The sequence below is a fragment of the Corvus moneduloides genome, unplaced genomic scaffold, assembly GCF_009650955.1.
Source record: "Corvus moneduloides isolate bCorMon1 unplaced genomic scaffold, bCorMon1.pri scaffold_110_arrow_ctg1, whole genome shotgun sequence".
NCBI classification, from domain to species: Eukaryota; Metazoa; Chordata; class Aves; order Passeriformes; family Corvidae; genus Corvus; species Corvus moneduloides.
The window spans coordinates 25,835-44,770 of NW_022436877.1; the positions used below are offsets into that span (position 1 = coordinate 25,835).

The window sequence follows — 18,936 nt, forward strand, 5'->3', positions numbered from 1 at the left end:
AATGAGCCAATAAACGATCAAGTTGTGATAGCCCCGCCTCTGTGACGTCATGGGGCGGGGGCCGGCCCCATTGAGCGCCAAAAAACCCCAAAAACTGCCCCAAAATCCACCAGTGACCCCCGAAATCCACCAACGACCCCCAAAATCCACCCCCACAGAACCGACACCCCCCCCCCAATTCAACGCAGAGCCCCGAACCCCAAAAATTCCCCTAAAACGCCCCCAAACCCCCCGAAAGCCACCCCAAAACAGGACCCCCAGGCCCCCGGCCGTGTGGGTGCTGCTGCCCCGCGGGGTCTTTATTTGGGGTTTTTCTGTGGGGGATCTGGGGGGTTTTGGGGCGGGGTCGTACAAATGGGGCCGGGGGCACTCGGGGAGTATCAAAAGGGGGGTCCCGGGGGGGTCCCGAGCGGGGGGAGGGGTCAGAAGAAATCCACGTCCTCGGGGGCGTCCAGGTCCCGGTACTCGACGATGGCCCGGGGGTCGCCCCGCACCATCCTGGGGGCAGAGGGGGGCCAGGGGGGGTCAGAATCCACCCCGACCCCAAAAGGGACCCCGAAATCCGCCCCGACCCCAAAATGGGTCTGAATTCCCCGAATTTGGGTGTGATCCCCCCCCCACATTACATTAAAAACCTCCAAAATTGCGTCAGGACCCCCAATTTTAAAGCTCTCCCCTGATTCTGGGGTTCCTCCCCAGTTCTGGGGCCTCTTCCCTCCCTTTTTGAGGTCGTCCCCCCCCCCCCCCCCCACCATTTTTGGGTCCCTCTCCGTGCTTTTGGGGTTTTTCCCCCATTTTTTAGGTTCACCCCCCACTTCTGGGGTCCCTCCCCCCGTTTTTAGATTCCCCCCACGACTTTGGGGTTCTTTCCCAATTTCTGGGTTCCACCCTCCCCCACTTTCAGGTTCTTTCTCCGTTTTTGGGTTCCCCCCAGTTTCGGGTTCCTGCCCCGTTTTGGGGTTCCCGCCCCCCAGTTTCGGGTTCCTGCCCCGTTTTGGGTTCCCCCCCCCAGTTTCGGGGTCCTGCCCCGTTTTGGGTTCCCCCCCCCAGTTTCGGGGTCCTGCCCCGTTTTGGGTTCCCCCTGCCCAGTTTCGGGTTCCTGCCCCATTTTGGGTTCCCCCCAGTTTCGGGTTCTTTCCCCGTTTTTGGGTTCCCCCCCCCACCCAGTTTCGGGTTCCTGCCCCGTTTTGGGGTTCCCCTCACCTGCTGCGGGGTTTGTTCAGGTACCCCCCCCCGGCCCCCCCCTGGCCCCGGAAGGTTTCGTAGCTGCCGCGACCCCCGTAGGGCCCGGGGGGGTACGGGTGGGAGCCTGGGGGGGAAAAGGGGCTCAGAGACCCCAGAAACACCACACAGCACCCCAAATCCCCCAAAAACACCCCAAATCCCCTAAAACAACCCAAAACCACCCTAAACCACCCCAAATCTCCCCAAAACACCCCAAAACCACCCCAGAGACCCCAAAACCACCCCAGAACACCCCAAAACAACCCCAGAACACCATAGAAACCCCCAAACCACCCCAAATCCCGCAATCCCCCTCCCTAAACCCCTCCAAACCCCTTTAAATTCCCCCCCAATTATCCCCAAAGCCCCCCAAGACCCCCCAAAGCTCCCGCAAATCCCCCCCAGAGCCCCGGCCCCGGTACCTCCGTAGCCCAGCATGGGGGGCCGGGGGGTCCCATAGGGCATCAACCCCTGCGGGGACTGGGGGGGGTACGGGAGCGCCCCCGGGGCCAGGCCTGGGGACACAGCGGGGACAGCGGGGTCACCATGGGGTCAGTGGGGTCACCGTGGGGTCAGCGCAGTCACCATGGGGTCAGCGCGGTCAGTGGGGACACAGCGGGGACAGCGGGGTCACCGTGGGGTCAGTGGGGTCATCAGGGGGCCAGTGGGGTCACAGTGGGGACAGCGGGGTCACAGTGAGGTCACCATGGGGTCAGCGCAGTCAGTGGGGACACAGTGGGGTCAGCGGGGTCACCGTGGGGTCAGCGCAGTCACCAGGGGGGTCAATGGGGTCACAGTGGGGACAGCAGGGTCACCATGGGGTCAGCGCAGTCACCAGGGGGGTCAGTGGGGTCACAGTGGGGACAGCAGGGTCACTGTGGGGTCAGCGCAGTCACCAGGGGGTCAGTGGGGTCACAGTGGGGACAGCAGGGTCACCGTGGGGTCAGTGGGGTCACCAGGGGGCCAGTGGGGTCACAGTGGGGACAGCGGGGTCACAATGGGGTCAGCGCGGTCAGTGGGGACACAGTGGGGTCAGCGGCGTCACCAAGGGGTCAGCGCAGTCACCAGGGGGTCAGTGGGGTCAGCGCGGTCACCGTGGGGTCAGCGCGGTCACCAGGGGATCAGTGGGGTCAGCACAGGGGTGACACTGACCCCAGAGGTGCCCCAAGGTGACCGGGGAGGGGACAGAGGGTGTCACAGAGCCCGGGGGAGGGGACAGACGGTGACCAGTGACCCCAGGGGGGACAGGGTGACCCCAGGAGGGACAGGGTGACCCCGGGGGGGACAGGGGTGACCCCAGGGGGGGACAGGGTGACCCTGTGGGGGGACAGGAGTGACCCCAGGGGGGGACAGGGTGACCCCAGAGGGGACAGGAGTGACCCAGACACTGTGTGAGGTGACAGGGGGTGACCCGCAGAGCCCAGGGTGGCACGGACACTGACTGGCGCTAGGGCTGGGGGGGACAGGAGGTGACAGAGGTGGCACGGGGGACGCTGAGGTGGCACTGACCGGCGTTGGGGCCGGCGTTGGGACCGCCCTTGCCCCCCTCGGGCAGCGCCGGCCGCTTGGGGTCCATCAGGAAGTTGTTGAAGAACAGAACCTCCTTGCGGACGGCGCCCATCTTGTCGCCGTGCTTGTTGAAGATGTGCTTGCGGACGAACTCGGGGCCCTGGGGACATCGAGGGACATCGAGGGACATTGGGGACACCCACAGGGATCAGGGGGATCCAGGGGACACACAGGGGTCACCCAGAGGTCACCCAGCCCTATCCCGTCCCCGCGCTTGCTCAAGCCGTGCTTGCGGACCAACGCGGGGCCCTGGGGGGACACTGGGGACACTGGGGACAGCCAGGGCCACCAGGGACACTCGGGGGACATGGAGGGAACGGGGGACATCGAGGACATTGGGGACATTGACCCCCCACTGTCCCCAAATGTCCCCAGATGTCCCAAACCTTGAACTTCTTGCCGCTGAAGGGACACAGCCCCTTGTCCTTGCCCAGCTCCTGTGTGTCCCCAGTGACCCTGAGGGTGACCCCAAGCACCCCTGTGACCCCAGGGATGTCCTCAGTGACCCCAGGGATGTCCCCAAATGTCCCAAACCTTGAACTTCTTGCCGCTGAGGGGACACAGCCACTTGTCTTTGCCCAGCTCCTGCGTGTTGGCGCTGACGAATTTCTCCAGCTCCTGCTCGGGGTCCTTGCGGCCGAGCCTGAGCGCCTCCTCCTCGGGGACAGCGCCGGGGCCGGCCAGCAGCGGGGCCAGCCGGGCCTCGAAGCCCCGCTGCCACTCGGACACTGCGGATGGACATCCTGGGGTTACTGGGAGCGGCCAAAATCCCCTTAAAACCCCTTAGGAACGGCTTTAAAAAGGAGAAAACGCAATAGAAACGGGATATTGGGAGCACTGGGGGGGTTTTAGGGTTTCCTTTTGGGGATTTGAGGGGAGTTTTGGGTTTTTTTGAGAATTTCGGGGGGTTTTGGGCTCACCTTTGCTGTGGGACACGCGGTCAGGTCTGGGGGGGTTTTTGGGGTGGTTTTTTTGGGTTATTTGGGGCCGTTTTTGGGGTTTTGGGCTCACCTTCGCCGTGGGACACGCGGTCGGGTCTGGGGAGTTTTGGGGGGGCTTTTTTGGGTTGTTTGGGGGGTTTTGGGGCCGTTTTTGGGGTTTTGGGCTCACCTTCGCCATGAGACACGCGGTCGGGTCTGGGGGGTTTTTGAGGTGGTTTTTTTGGGTTATTTGGGACTGGTTTTGGGGTTTTGGGCTCACCTTCGCCATGAGACACGCGGTCGGGTCTGGGGGGTTTTTGAGGTGGTTTTTTTGTGTTATTTGGGGCTGGTTTTGGGGTTTTGGGCTCACCTTCGCCGTGGGACACGCGGTCAGGTCTGGGGGGTTTTTGGGGGGGTTTTTTTGGGTTATTTGGGGCCGTGTTTGGAGTTTTGGGCTCACCTTCGCCGTGGGACACGCGGTTGGGGGGCAGCGGGCCCCGCACGTGGATGATCCCGCACCTGTTGGGCATCTCGTCCTCGTTGGGGTACTCGGAGGTGTTGTAGTAATCCACGGAGTGCACGATGCGCAGGTACAGCAGCAGCCGGTCCAGCACCTGCACAGGGACGTGGGGACGTTACGGGGACACTGGGGACATTGGGAACAACTGGGAACATTGGGGACATTGGGGACAACTGGGGACACTGGGGACGTTACGGGGACATTTGGGGACATTGGGGACACTGGGGACATAGGGGACATTGAAGGGACATTGGGGACGTTACGGGGACATTGAGGAGACATTGGGGACGTTACAGGGACACTGGGGACATCTGGGGACACTGAGGACGTTACGGGGACATTGGGGACATTTGGGGACACTGGGGACATTTGGGGACGTTGAGGGGACACTGGGGACATTTGAGGACATTGGGGACATTGGGGACATCTGGGGACATTTAGGGACACTGGGGACATTTGGGACATTTGGGGACATTGGGGACGTTGAGGGGACATTGGGGACACTGGGGGCACTGGGGACATTTGGGGACATTGGGGACATTGAGGGGACATTGGGGACGTTGAGGTGACACTGGGGACATTTGGGGACATTCGGGGACATTGGGGACGTTGAGGGGACACTGGGGATATTTGGGGACATTGGGGACGTTGAGGGGACATTTGGGACGTTGAGGGGACACTGGGGACATTTGGGGACATTCGGGGACATTTGGGACGTTGAGGGGACATTGGGGATGTTGAGGGGACACTGGGGACATTTGGGGACATTCGGGGACATTGGGGACGTTGAGGGGACATTGGGGATGTTGAGGGGACACTGGGGACACTGGGGACATTTGGGGACATTTGGGATGTTGAGGGGACATTGGGGATGTGGAAGGGACATTGGGGACAAGGGAGCATCAGCAGCCAACGGCCCAGGACCTGCAGGAAGGTGGCACTGGGGACACTGAGGGGACATCAAGAGGTCACGGAGGGTCAGGAGAAGTCAGGGGCCACCCCGGGACACGCTGGGGACACCCAATGACCCAGACAGGACACCCAGGGACACTTTGGGGACACTTTGGGGACGCTTTGGGGACGTTGGGGACGCACCTTGAGCAGCTTCTCGTCGCGCTCCACGGTGACCTCGGCCGGGTGGCTCTCACGCGCCGCGTCCTCGGCGGGGGTGGCCCCCGGACCCTGGCCCTGGCCCTGGCCCTGGCCCTGGCCCTGGCCCAGCAGCTCCTCCTCCTCCGCGCTCACCTCCTCGATCAGGTAATCGGTGATGTGCCGCAGCACCGGGTTCTGCGCCTGGGGACACCGCGGGGGACGTCGGGGACAGCCCGGGGACACTGGGGATACTGGGGATACTGGGGACATCCCAGGGACAGCCAGGGGACACTGGGGACAATGGGGATATTGGGGACATCCCAGGGACAGCCAGGGGACACTGGGGACAATGGGTATACTGGGGATATTGGGGACATCCTGGGGACAGCCAGGGGACACTGGGGGACTGGGGATATTGGGGACATCCCAGGGACAGCCAGGGGACAATAGGGACACTGGGGACACTGGGGACATCCCAGGGACAGCCAGGGGACACTGGGGATATTGGGGACATCCCGGGGACAGCCAGGGGACACTGGGGACAATGGGGATACTGGGGATATTGGGGACATCCCAGGGACAGCCAGGGGACAATAGGGACACTGGGGACACTGGGGACATCCCAGGGACAGCCAGGGGACACTGGGGACACTGGGGATATTGGGGACATCCCAGGGACAGCCAGGGGACACTGGGGACAATGGGGATACTGGGGATATTGGGGACATCCCAGGGACAGCCAGGGGACACTGGGGATACTGGGGATATTGGGGACATCCCAGGGACAGCCAGGGGACACTGGGGATACTGGGGATATTGGGGACATCCCGGGGACAGCCAGGGGACACTGGGGATACTGGGGATATTGGGGACATCCCGGGGACAGCCAGGGGACACTGGGGATACTGGGGATATTGGGGACATCCCAGGGACAGCCAGGGGACAGCCAGGGGACACTGGGGATATTGGGGATATTGGGGACATCCCGGGGACATCCCGGGGACAGCCAGGGGACACTGGGGACACTGGGGACATCCCAGGGACAGCCAGGGGACACTGGGGATACTGGGGATATTGGGGACATCCCAGGGACATCCCGGGGACAGCCAGGGGACACTGGGGACACTGGGGACATCCCAGGGACAGCCAGGGGACACTGGGGATACTGGGGATATTGGGGACATCCCAGGGACAGCCAGGGGACAATGGGGGACTGGGGGTATTGGGGACATCCCAGGGGACACTGGGGACACTGGGGGACTGGGGATATTGGGGACATGGGAGGATTGGGGACATAGGAGACGTTGGGGTATCAGGGACAGGGGGAGCACTGGGGACATTGGGGAACCCCAGGACATCCAGGGGACATCCAGGGGACATCCAGGACGCAGGAAGGACCCCAGTGCCCCTCGAGAGAACCCTCCCCGTGGCCCCACAGCGTCCCCAGGGCCGCCTCACCCCGGGCTCGGTGGCAGGGGGTGGCTCGGTGTCCCCGTGGGTGTCCCCGCTGTCCCCGGGCGGCTCCTGTCCCGCCGTGCCCGTGCCTGGCGGTGACCAGAGCCGGGCGCGGGCGTCCAGCGCCTGCACCAGCCGGGCGGCCAGCTTGATGTCGTGCCGGACAATGGGGCGGTGCTGGGTCAGGCCGGACACGTTCCGGACGCGGCGCGTCAGGTCCCGGTTCACGCCGGGGCTGAGCTCGCACTCCCTGAGCTGGAAACTCCCAAACATTCCAGAATTATCCCCAAATATCCCAAAGTTATCCCAGAAGCCATTCTGAAAGTAACTCTGAAGTAACTCCAAAATAACCTTAAAATAACCCCAAAATCCCCCCCCAAAAATCCCTTAATAAACCTTACAACTCCTCCAAAAAACAACCTCACGATCCCCCCAAATTCCTCCCCAGTTTCACCCCCAAGCCCCCAAAAACCCCAAATCCACCCGGTTTTGCCCCAAACCGCACCCGGATGTTCTGCAGGCTCCAGCAGATCTCCTTGATGTTCACGCTGCGGTCAAAGGTCACCCAGCCCCTCCTGAAGAACCTGGAAAAGACTCCCTGTGAGCCCAAAAACCCCAAAATCCCCCCAAAATGCCCCCAAATTTCCCCCAAATCACCTCCTCTCGGGCTGTGGCTCCGACAGTGCCACGCGCATGAACCCGGGGTAGCGCTTGCACAGCTGTGAGGACAGGGCGGGTTTTGGGTTTTAGGGGGGGCTTTTCAGGGTTCTCAGCCCCTCCCTGAGCCCCCCAAAAGCCCCCCCGGGCCCCCAAAAGTGGCCCCGGGACCCCCCTCACCGCCACGATCTCGGCCTGGGCGATGTTGGGGGCGATGTTCCGCATGAACAGAGAGCAGGTTTTGTGCAGGGGCCGGGGTTTGGGGTCCGGGACCCCCCCCGGGGCTGCCCCCGGGACCCCCTCCTTGGGTTTTTGGGGTGGGGACGGGGTGGTCGTAGGGGGAGGGGTCCCGGCGTCGTCCTCAGGGTGGCTTTTGTCATCCTTGGGCTCCTCTGGGGGGGGGACAAGGGGGAAGGGTCAGAGGGGACACCCCAAAAACACTTTAGAGACCCCCCCTCAAAAATCCCAGTGCCCTTAGAGCCCCCAGAGCCCCCAAAACCCCCCAGGAGGCCACAAGAAACCCCTCCAGGGACCCCAAAACACTCCCAGAGATCCCAAACATGCCCAGGAGACCCCAAACTCCTCACAAAGACCCCAAAACCCCCCCAGAGACTCCAGACCCTCCCAGTCCCTTCAATCCCCCCAAACTCCCCCTGAAGACCCCAACCCCTCCCACAGAAAACCCCAAAAATCCCCCAGAGACCCCGAAAGCTCCCCAGGACGTCAGGGACACACCCAACCCAAGGAGACGCCCCCGAATGTCCCCAATGTCCCTTCCAGGACCCCCCAGGCCCCCTCACCGTCCTTGTTTTGGGGTCTCCGCGCCCCCCCCTCGCTGTCCCCACTGTCACTGTCCCCGTCCTCGCTGTCCCGGCTGCGCTGACGCGGCCGCGCCTGCGGGGGGCACCAGCGGGCATCAGGGGGCAGGGCTTGGGCCTAAAAGGGGCGTGGCCAGGGCTAAAGGGGTGGGGCTGAATGGAAAGGGGCGGGGCTTGTGCCTAAAAGGGGCGTGGTCAGGGCTAAAGGGGTGGGGCCGAATGGAAAGGGGCAGGGCTTGGCTCTACTTGCGGCGTGGCCAGGGGTGAAAGGGCGGGGCTTGGGCCTGAAGGGGTGGGGCTGTGTGAAAGGGGCATGGCTTGGGCCTAAGAGGGGTGTGGCTTGTGTGAAAGGGGTGTGGCTTGTGCCTAAGAGGGGAGTGGCTTGGGTCTGAAGGGGTGTGGCTTGCGTGAAGGGGCATGGTTTGTGCCTAAGAGGGGTGTGGCTGTGTGAAAGGGGCGTGGTTTGGGTCTGAATGGGTGGGGCTGTGTGAAAGGGGCGTGGTTTGTGCCTAAGAGGGGTGTGGCTTGTGTGAAAGGGGTGTGGTTTGTGCCTAAGAGGGGTGTGGTCAGGGATGAAGGAGTGGGCCTTAAGAGGAAGTGGAGGGGCCTAAAGTGACTTAATTGTGGGCGGAGCCTACGTGGGAGGGGCTTGAAGGGGAGGAGCTTTCGATGGGGTGGGGCTGCCAGAAAGGGGCATGGTTTAACAGAAAAGGGGCAGTGCGTTATCAGATTCTGGGGGGTGTGGGTGGAGCTTTGTGGGGTGTGGCTCGATGGGTGTGGTCAGTTGGGGGCGTGTCCACTGACCTTGCCCCCGCCCTCCTTGTCACCTTCCTCGGCCTTGGGCCCCTTGTCTGGCCCCTCCTCCTCCTCCTCCGGCCCTGCCCCTGTCGCAGGCTCCGCCCCTGGCTCCGCCCCTTCGGCCTGTAGGGAGCAGGGGGTCAAAGGGGAACAAAGAGACCCCAAAAGAGCCCCAAAAACCAACACCAAAAACATCCCAGGGGGCCCTAAAACAGACCGTAGGGACCCCAAAAGTCACCCCAAATGACACCAAGTCGACCCCAAGAAGGACCTCAAAGAACCCCAGAGGATCAAAGAGATCTTGAAAAAGTCCCCAAGAAACCCCAAAAGAGACACCAGGGGACAAAAGGGACTCCAAAGGACATCAAAATTCCCCATGGAACCCCAAAATCCCCACGGGGACCCCAAAGCCTCCAACCTTGGCGCTGTCGTCGCCGTCAGGGCGCTCAGTGGGGCCCTTCCCGGGGGGCTCTGGCGGCCGCGGCTCCTCCTTTTTGGGGCCTTCGGCCTTTTCTGTCCGCTCCTCCTCCTCCTCCTGCTCCAGGATCCGCAGGTCATGCTCTGTTCCCCCCTCCATCTTAATCACCGCTGGAAAACACAGAAAATTGGGGAAAAATCCACCAAAACTGGGTTAAAAACAGCTAAAAATGGATTACAATCACCTAAGAATGGGTCAGAAATTCCAGAAAATGTGATTAGAAATTGAGGGGGGGAGGGATCTGACACCCTCTCCATCTTAACCGTTGCTGGAACTAGGGAAAACCACGGAAAATAGAGAAAAAAACCAAAAATTGGGTGGAAAAAACCTCAAAAATTGGTTTTAAAGCTCCCAAAACCAGCTACCCACCATGTGGATATGGGTTAAAAATACCTAAAATTGGACTAAAACAATCTGAAATTGGGTCAGAAATGCTCCAAAATGGGTGTCTCCTCATGACCTCCCTCCACACCATCCCCTCAGTTTCCCGCCTTTTTCTCCCCTCACGCTTTCCCGCCTTTTTTGCCCCCCTCACGTTTTCCCGCCTTTTTCTCCCCTCACGCTTTTCTGCCTTTTTCTCCCCTCACACTTTCCCGCCTTTTTCTCCCCTCATGCTTTCCCGCCTTTTTCTCCCCTCACGCTTTCCCGCCTTTTTCTCCCCTCACGTTTTCCCACCTTCTTCTCCCCTCACGCTTTCCCGCCTTTTTCTCCCCTCACGTTTTCCCGCCTTTTTCTCCCCTCATGCTTTCCCGCCTTTTTCTCCCCTCACGCTTTCCCGCCTTTTTCTCCCCTCACGTTTTCCCACCTTCTTCTCCCCTCACGCTTTCCCGCCTTTTTCTCCCCTCACACTTTCCCGCCTTTTTCTCCCCTCACAGTTTCCAGTTTCAGAAACCCTCTGAAATGGATTAAAACCACCCAAAAATAGGTTAAAAACCTCTGAAATGGATTAAAACCACCCAAAAATAGGTTAAAAACTCACGGAAACATGCAAAAAATGGGTCAAGAAACAGGGAAATGGGGCACAAACACCCCAAAATTGGTCAGAAACCCCAAAGAACGGGTCTGAAGTGTTTCAAGGGGTTCAGGAATACTTTAAAGGTTTCTTTCTGGAGTGTCAGGGAGGGTTTTTGGTATGTCAGGGATATTTTTGGTGTGTTAGGAAGGAACTTTCGATGTGTCAGGACAGATGTGGGGTGTCGGGGGGGGATTTTGCGGGGTATTTTTGGGCTGCCACCACCGATGGTTGTCTCTGAGGGGTGTGAAAGGGATTTCTGGGATATCAGGGATATTTTTGGGGTACCTGCATCGAGGGTTTTGATGATCTGGGGGGCACGGTCGATGTCCAGGAGCAGGTTGTCGAACCAGCCATGCTCCCACAGGTACAGGAAGACCCCGAGGCGGTTCCTGAGGGCAGCCTGGGCCTCCTGCTGCCGCTTCCCGGCCTCATCCGGGTGGTACTTGGAGCGGAACCTGGGAATTGGGGGGAAAAACGGGGCTCAGGGCGCTGCTCAAAACCCCTCCGACCCGCACGGTTATGGAGGGGCACCCCAAATCGGGGGTTTTTGGGGAGGGGGGAGCCCGGTTTGGAGTATTTGGGAAGGGGGAGGCCACAACTGGTGGGAGTGGGGGAAGAGGGGGTCCCAAATTTGGAGAATTTGGGGAGGGAGAAGCCCAAAACTGGTAAAGTGGGGAGGGGGATTCCTGGTCTGGGGAGACCCCAAATTTATGGGGGAACCCCGAGTCTGGTAAAACTGGGGTGGGGGGATCCCCATTTCTTACAGACAGGACCCCTCAGCATCCCCTAAACTGGGGGAGATCTGAGCCCCCTCAGAGGGAGTTGAGGTTTTGGGGTGGTTTTGGTGTTCTGAGATGTGTTCAGGGTCTTTTGGGGGGATTTTTCATGCATTTTTGAGGTGTTGTGGGTCGGTCTTAGTGGTGATTTGAGAATGTTCTCAGAAATGTTTTTGGGGTGTTTCTGGGGGGCTTTTAGGACGTTTTCAGGAATTTTAGACAGTTTTTTAGTTCTCAGGAACGTTTTGGGTGTGGTTTTCGTGCACTTTCAGGGGTTTAGCTGTGGGTGTGGAGGGATTTTTGAGGCATTTTTGCTGTTCTGGGCTGGTTTTGAGGCTCTTTTGAGAACATTTTCTGGGGTGTTTTGAGGCATTTGAAAGGTGTTTTTTGGATTTTTTGGGGTCTTTTCGGACGTGTACTGAATGTGGGCTTGTGGCGATTTTTAGGAACGTTTTGGGGTGGTTTTGCACTGCTTTGGGTGTTTTCACATGTTTTTGGGGGTCTTTTCACAGTGTTTTTGCAGAGTTTTGGGGGTGTTTGGACACGTTTTTGGTGTGGTTTGGGGGGACTTTTGAGAGTGTTTTTGGTGTTCTGAGGTGTCTTTTAAGAGCATTTTAGGGGTTTCTGGGGTGCATTTGGGGCGTTTCTGGGCATTCTGAGACGTTTTGGGGTGGTTTTGGGGTGGTTCTGAGCTGTTTATGGGGTCTTTGAGGGCGTTCCGAGGTGTTCCAGGTGTCCCACGGTGGGGAGGGGGGGTCATACCTACACTCGCCGCGAGCGTCGCCGTCCGCCGGGCCCCGAAAAAAACTGCGGCGTTTTTAAAACCCCGGCCCTGAATCGGCCGCTTTTTTGGCACAAACCCCCCCAAAAATAAAACAACAAAGGTCCCTGGCTGCGTCCTGCACTGTGACCTCGCCGCATTGTGCGCGGCCCCGCCCTCTCTGCCTGCCCCGCCCGGCGGCTCCGCGGCTCCCGAGGGCGCTGGGAGAGAAGGGAAGCGTTAAATCCCGACAGACCCCAAAAATCCACCCCAAAACCGCCCCAAACCCGGCTCCCCACAGCGCTGGGAGAGAAGGGAAGCGTTAAATTCATACAGACCCCGAAAATCCACCCCAAAACCGCCCCAAACCCGGCTCCCCACAGCGCTGGGAGAGAAGGGAAGCGTTAAATTCATACGGACCCCAAAAATCCACCCCAAAACCGCCCCAAACCCGGCTCCCCACAGCGCTGGGAGAGAAGGGAAGCGTTAAATCCCGACAGACCCCAAAAATCCACCCCAAATCCCAACCAAGACACCCCACAGGGCAGGGGAGGGCTGAGCAGCAGGGGAGGGGTGGGATTTTTGGGGTCCAGAATATTTTTTGTGGGTGGAGAATTGGGGTTTTTTTTTTTTTTTTTTTGGAATTAGAGCATTTTAGGGGGGGCAAAACTTTTTCTGGGCTGTAAACATTGCTTTGGAAACCCAGAAGTTTGGTTTGGAGTCACGGAAATTTTTTTTCACTGCACAAGTTTTTTTTAAGTACAAAATTTAAGTACAAAATTGGCAGAATTTTCAGGGGAGATGCACGAATTTTTTTGAGCTACCAATCTTTTGGGGTGCGAGATTTTTTTTTCCCAGTGCACAATTTTTTTCAGGTGCAATTTTTTGAGGGGATTACCCCATTTTTTGGGGGCATACACAGAGATTTTTTGGGATGCACTTTTTTTTAACTGTAGACTTCCTCTTGGGTAATTTTTGGTGAGTTCCAGCATCATTTTTGAAACATGATTCCCTATTGAATTCCAAGGCTTTTTACCTACCCCATTTGTTTTGAACACAGATTTTTTGGGGGGACACACTATTTTTCTTAAGGCTTCCAAATTTTTTATTACAGCTGCCAAACTTTTTCTTTTAATCCAATTTTTTTGGCTGCACAACTTTCCTGGGGGATTCCACCACTGTTTCTGGCACACACTTTCCTGGTGGATGCAAGATTTTTCTGGATTTCCAGCTTTACTTTTTTTTAACCCAAAAGTTTTTTAAGACCCCAGTTTTTTTGGTGACAAATCCTTACTATTGGAACACAACTTTTTTCCCACAAGTTGGTTTTTTAAGGGCTCTAATCGTTTTTTGGAACGCAACAATTTTTTGGGGAACCCAACTCTTTTTTCTTGGCATGCCAACCCCTTTTTGGGGATGGCGTTTTTCTGGGAATTTGCCATTTTCCTGGGAATACCCCATTTTCCCAGGAATTCACCATTTCCCAGGAATACCTGATTCTCCCGGGAATTCACCATTTTCCCAGGAATTCACCATTTCCCCATGAATACCCCATTTTCCCAGAAATTCTCCATCTTCCCAGGAATTCACCATTTCCCCAGGAATACCCCATTCTCCCAGGAATACCCCGTTCTCCCAGGAATTCACGATTTTCCCAGGAATACCCCATTTTTTAGCTGCCGGCCTCATTCTGGGCACCGATTTTTCCAGAATCCCGCGATTTTTTGGGGACAAATGACATTTTTCGGGGGGTGCAGAACATCTTCAGCCCCCCCAGCACGTACCACTCCTCGTCCTTGTGCGCCAGGAAGAATTCCTGCAGCTGCTGCCGGCGGAAGTCCAGCTTGTAGTCGTTGTAGCGCTTGACTGCCTCCGTCTCGTCCACGGCGTCGTCCAGCGACAGCAGGAACTCCTTGAAGCTCTTCATCACCGGCGGGGCCAGGCCCAGGTCCACCTCGGCAATCGTGCCCAGCCTGGGGGCGGTTGGGACAGGTTTGGGGTCAGTACGGGGCAGTTTGGGGTCAGTATGGGGGGTTTGGGGTAGGTATGGGGCAGTTTGGGGTAGGTATGGGGCAGTTTGGGGTCAGTATGGGGGGTTTGGGGTAGGTATGGGGCAGTTTGGGGTAGGTATGGGGCAGTTTGGGGTCAGTATGGGGGGTTTGGGGTAGGTATGGGGCAGTTTGGGGTACGTATGGGGCAGTTTGGGGTAGGTATGGGGCAGTTTGGGGTCAGTACAGGGGGTTTGGGGTAGGTATGGGGCAGTTTGGGGTCAGTATGGGGGGTTTGGGGTAGGTATGGGGCAGTTTGGGGTCAGTATGGGGGGTTTGGGGTCATTATGGGGGAGTTTGGGGTAGGTATGGGGCAGTTTGGGGTAGGTATGGGGCAGTTTGGGGTCAGAAAGGGGCAGTTTGGGGTCAGAAAGGGGCAGTTTGGGGTCAGAAAGGGGCAGTTTGGGGTCAGTATGGGGGGTTTGGGGTAGGTATGGGGCAGTTTGGGGTCAGTATGGGGGGTTTGGGGTCATTATGGGGCAGTTTGGGGTAGGTATGGGGCAGTTTGGGGTCAGTATGGGGGGTTTGGGGTAGGTATGGGGCAGTTTGGGGTAGGTATGGGGCAGTTTGGGGTAGGTATGGGGCAGTTTGGGGTCAGTACAGGGGGTTTGGGGTAGGTATGGGGCAGTTTGGGGTCAGTATGGGGGGTTTGGGGTAGGTATGGGGCAGTTTGGGGTCAGTATGGGGGGTTTGGGGTAGGTATGAGGCAGTTTGGGGTAGGTATGGGGCAGTTTGGGGTAGGTATGGGGGGCTTGGGGTCATTATGGGGGAGTTTGGGGTCATTATGGACAGCTTTGGGGTCAGTATGGAGCAATTTGGGGTCAGTGTGGACGGCTTTGGGGTCAGTATGGAGCAGTTTGGGGTCAGTATGGAACAGTTTGGGGTCAGTGTGGACGGCTTTGGGGTCAGTATGGAGCAGTTTGGGGTCAGTATGGAACAGTTTGGGGTCAGTATGGAACAGTTTGGGGTCAGTGTGGACGGCTTTGGGGTCAGTGTGGATGGCTTTGAGGTCAGTACAGGGGTTTGGGGTCGGTTTGGGGTCAGTATGGGGCAGTTTGGGATCAGTATGAGGGGCTTGGGGTCATTATGGGGGAGTTTGGGGTCATTATGGACTGCTTTGGGGTCAGTATGGGGCAGTTTAAGGTTGCTATCAGAACCCTAAGATCAATACTGGGGGGTCGGGGTCACTACGGGGCAGTTTGGGCCCAGCATTGAGAGGTTTGGGGTCACTAAGGGTCAGTTTGGGGCGATTATGGGGGAATCTGGGGTTGTTGTAGGGGGAGTTTGGGGGACCCGGGGGGGAGTTCAGAGGTTTTGGGGGTCCCAAGTGTGATTTTGGGGTGATTTTGGGGGGTTTTGGCCTCACCTGGCCTGGATGGGCAGCAACTGCTGCTTCACCGTGTGGGGTTTTGGGGCAGATTTCAGGTTTTTGGGGCTCAGGAAGCTTGGGGAAGTTTGGGGTTTTTTGGGGGGGGGGGTTTGGGGGCCCTGAGTGTGATTCTGGGGTGATTTTGGGAGGTTTTGGGCTCACCTGGCCTGGATGGGCAGCAGCTGGTGCTGCAGGAGCTGGTGCTGCATCTCGTGGGGGCCCCAGGGCGTCTGGGGGGGGCCGTAGGTGGGGCCGGCCCCGCCCCCGCTGTAGGGCAGCTCGTAGCCGCTGTGGTAGGGGTCACTGCCGTGGTCATCCCTGCGGCCACAGAGAGCCCAGCGGTCATAGTGTGGCCACAGGGGGTCACTGGGGTCAGGGGTCACTGGGATTTGGGGGCTCAGGGGTCACTGCCGGGGTCATCCCTGCGGCCACAGAAAGCCCAGCGGTCACAGTGCGGCCACGGGGGGTCACTGGGGTCGGGGTCACTGGGATTTGGGGGCTCAGGGGTCACTGCCGGGGTCATCTCTGGGGCCACACAGGGGGGGTCACAGGAGGCCGTGGGACGGTCACTCCATGGTCATCTCCGAGGAAAAGGCTGGGGGGATCTTGGGGTGAATTCAGGGGATCTTGGGGATCTTATGGGGGGATCTTGGGGTGAATTCAGAGAATTTTGGAAGTGTCTCTCGCCAGTCCCACGCAGCCGTTTCTGAGGGGCTTGGGGCTGGATTTTGGGGTGGATTTGGGGGATTTTGGGGTGGATTTTGGGGGTCTCTCACCAGTCCCTGCGCAGCCGTTTCTGGGGGGGGCTCAGCTCGTGCCGGGGGGGGGAGAACCTTTCCCGCCGTGTCCGGTCGTAGTCCCGGTAATCCCGGCTGCGGCGCTCCCGGCCCCGCTCCCAGTCCCTGCGTTGGGATAAACTGGGAATCAGGGACCCCCCAGTGCCGCCCAGTCCCTCACTGGTCACTCAGGTCCCTTCTGGTCACTCCAGTCCCCCCAGTCCCCCTCACTGGTCACTCCAGTGCCCCTCACCGATCACTCCAGTCCCCCCAGTCCCCCTTACTGGTCACTCCCATCCTCCCAGTCCCTCACCAGTCACTGCAGTCCCCCTTTCCGGTCACTCCAGTCCTCCCAGTCCCTCTCACCGGTCACTCCAGCCCCCCCAGTCCCTCACCAGTCACTCCAGTCCCCCTCACCAGTCACTCCAGTGCCCCCAGTCCCTCACCGGTCACTCCAGTCTCCCTCACCGGTCACTCCAGTCCTCCCAGTCCCTCACTGGTGACTCCAGTCCCCCTCACCGGTCACTCCAGTCCCCCTCACCGGTCATTCCAGTCCCCCTCACCGGTCACTCCAGTCCCCCTCACCGGTCACTCCAGTCATCCCAGTCCCTCTCACCGGTCACTCCAGTCTCCCTCACCGGTCACTCCAGTCCTCCCAGTCCCTCACTGGTGACTCCAGTCCCCCTCACCGGTCACTCCAGTCCCCCTCACCGGTCACTCCAGTACCCCCAGTCCCTCACCGGTCACTCCAGTCCCCCTCACCGGTCACTCCAGTCCCCCTCACCGGTCACTCCAGTACCCCCAGTCCCTCACTGGTCACTCCAGTCCCCCTCACCGGTCACTCCAGTCCCCCTCACCAGTCACTCCAGTCCCCCTCACCAGTCACTCCAGCTCCCCCAGTCCCCCTCACCAGTCACTCCAGTGCCCCCAGTCCCCCTCACCGGTCACTCCAGTGCCCCCAGTCCCTCTCACCGGTCACTCCAATCCCCCTCACTGGTCACTCCAATCCCTCACCGGTCACTCCAGTCGTCCCTCCTCCTCTCGTCCCTCTCCCTGGACCGGTCGTAGTCGCTCCGCTCCCGCCGGAATTTGTCCCTGCGCCGCCGGTCGTACTCGTCATCGCTGTCCCCCATCCTGGGGGGACACCCGGGGTCACGGGGGGGTCACAGCGGGGACGGGCACAGAGACACCCCCAAAACTGACCCCCCAGGACACTCCTGACCCACAAATTACCCCAAAACCGGGTAATTCCGGGTTCCCCCAAACGACCCCCCCGAGGCCCCCCGCAAACCCGAGACCCTCCCAGGACCCCCCAATTCCGAGTCCCCGGCCCCCCCCCCCCCCCCAGCCGCCCAGGACCCCCCGGTTCCGCCCCCAAAACCCTTCGGGCCACCCCGAGCCCCCCAAATCCCCCATCCCGGGATCCTCCGCGGCCTCCTGGCTCCAACCAAAACCCCCCACGACCCCCCAAAGCCCCTCAGGACCCCCAAATCCCCCCTCCCATGATCCTCTGCGGCCTCCCAACGGCCCCAAACCCCCCGCACCCCCCAACCTCGATCCCCCCGCCCACCGCAGCCCCCCAACAGCCACAGTGACGTCACGCCCGCTCTCCGTGACGTCACGCGGGGACCCCCCGGACCTGCCCGCGCGGCCCCGGCCCCGCGCGCCGCTGCCCGCTCGCTTCCGGCCCGCGCCGGCCGGAAGTGACGCAGAGCGGCGCCGCCAAAATGGCGCCGTCGGAACGCGACGGGGGGGAGGGGGAACGGCGGCGGCCGCTCTGGGCACGTGCGAGAGCCGCGCCGCTTCTCCACTATCCGCGCTCGCCGGGGCTTTACCCGCGGTTGCACCGGTACAAACGGGGCGGGGAATCCGCTCAGGCCGCGGCTGCCGCTCGGAGCGGGTCCCGGAGGGCGGCGCGGGCCGCGGGCGGGCTCCTCTCTATGGTCGCGGGGGCCGCTCTGGCCGCCGCCCGGAGGTCTCGCGCTCCGCGGCCGCCGCCGCCGCCCTCCCATTGGCCGCCGCTCCCGCGCGCGCGCGCAGGCCCCGCCCCCTCCGCCTCGGCGCCGCCATCTTCTCCGCGCGGGTCACGTGACGCAGGGCGGCCGGCATTTTGTCTCGCCGGGCTCCGCGCAGGCGCAAAGCGGCTCCTGAGGCCGCCCTGGGCGCCGCCATTTTGCCAGTGCCCTCCCAGGGCCCCCCCAGTGCCCCCCCAGTGCCCTCCCAGTGCCTCCAGTAACCGCCCAGTATCACCCCAGTGCTTTCAGTGCCCCCCAGTGCCCTCCCAGTGCCTCCAGTAACCTCCCAGTATCACCCCAGTGCTTCCAGTGCCCCCCCAGTGCCCCCCCAGTGCCCTCCCAGTGCCCTCCCAGTGCCCCCAGTAACCTCCCAGTATCACCCCAGTGCTTCCAGTGCCCTCCCAGTGCCCTCCCAGTGCCTCCAGTAACCTCCCAGTATCACCCCAGTGCTTCCAGTGCCCCCCCAGTGCCCTCCCAGTGCCCCCAGTAACCTCCCAGTATCACCCCAGTGCTTCCAGTGCCCCCCCAGTGCCCTCCCAGTGCCCCCAGTAACCTCCCAGTATCACCCCAGTGCTTCCAGTGCCCTCCCAGTGCCCTCCCAGTGCCCCCAGTAACCTCCCAGTATCACCCCAGTGCTTCCAGTGCC

At 60.3% G+C, this 18,936-nt stretch overlaps 1 protein-coding gene across 3 annotated transcripts; it reads right to left on the bottom strand.

Moving 5' to 3' along the window:
- Positions 1 to 272: 272 nt before the first annotated feature.
- Positions 273 to 18,238, bottom strand: SRRT (serrate, RNA effector molecule). 3 transcript variants are annotated; one of them, XM_032097736.1, is made up of 20 exons: positions 18,111 to 18,238; positions 17,290 to 17,409; positions 16,276 to 16,401; positions 15,662 to 15,817; positions 13,867 to 14,055; positions 10,832 to 11,001; positions 9,472 to 9,641; positions 9,060 to 9,176; positions 8,238 to 8,373; positions 7,618 to 7,829; positions 7,438 to 7,499; positions 7,286 to 7,364; positions 6,784 to 7,035; positions 5,329 to 5,526; positions 4,174 to 4,327; positions 3,328 to 3,521; positions 2,734 to 2,893; positions 1,647 to 1,739; positions 1,204 to 1,309; positions 273 to 498 (listed from the first exon to the last, which is right to left on the bottom strand). In XM_032097736.1, exons 2-20 carry the CDS (start codon positions 17,406 to 17,408, stop codon positions 423 to 425), a joined length of 2,769 nt encoding a protein of 922 aa, XP_031953627.1. In that variant the 5' UTR covers position 17,409; positions 18,111 to 18,238; the 3' UTR covers positions 273 to 422. The 3 variants fall into 3 exon arrangements, with proteins under 3 accessions (XP_031953627.1, XP_031953628.1, XP_031953626.1); XM_032097737.1 differs by lacking the exon at positions 18,111 to 18,238 and adding an exon at positions 17,915 to 18,010 and having other exon boundaries at positions 8,238 to 8,331; XM_032097735.1 differs by lacking the exon at positions 18,111 to 18,238 and adding an exon at positions 17,915 to 18,010.
- Between the last annotated feature and the right edge of the window lie 698 nt (positions 18,239 to 18,936).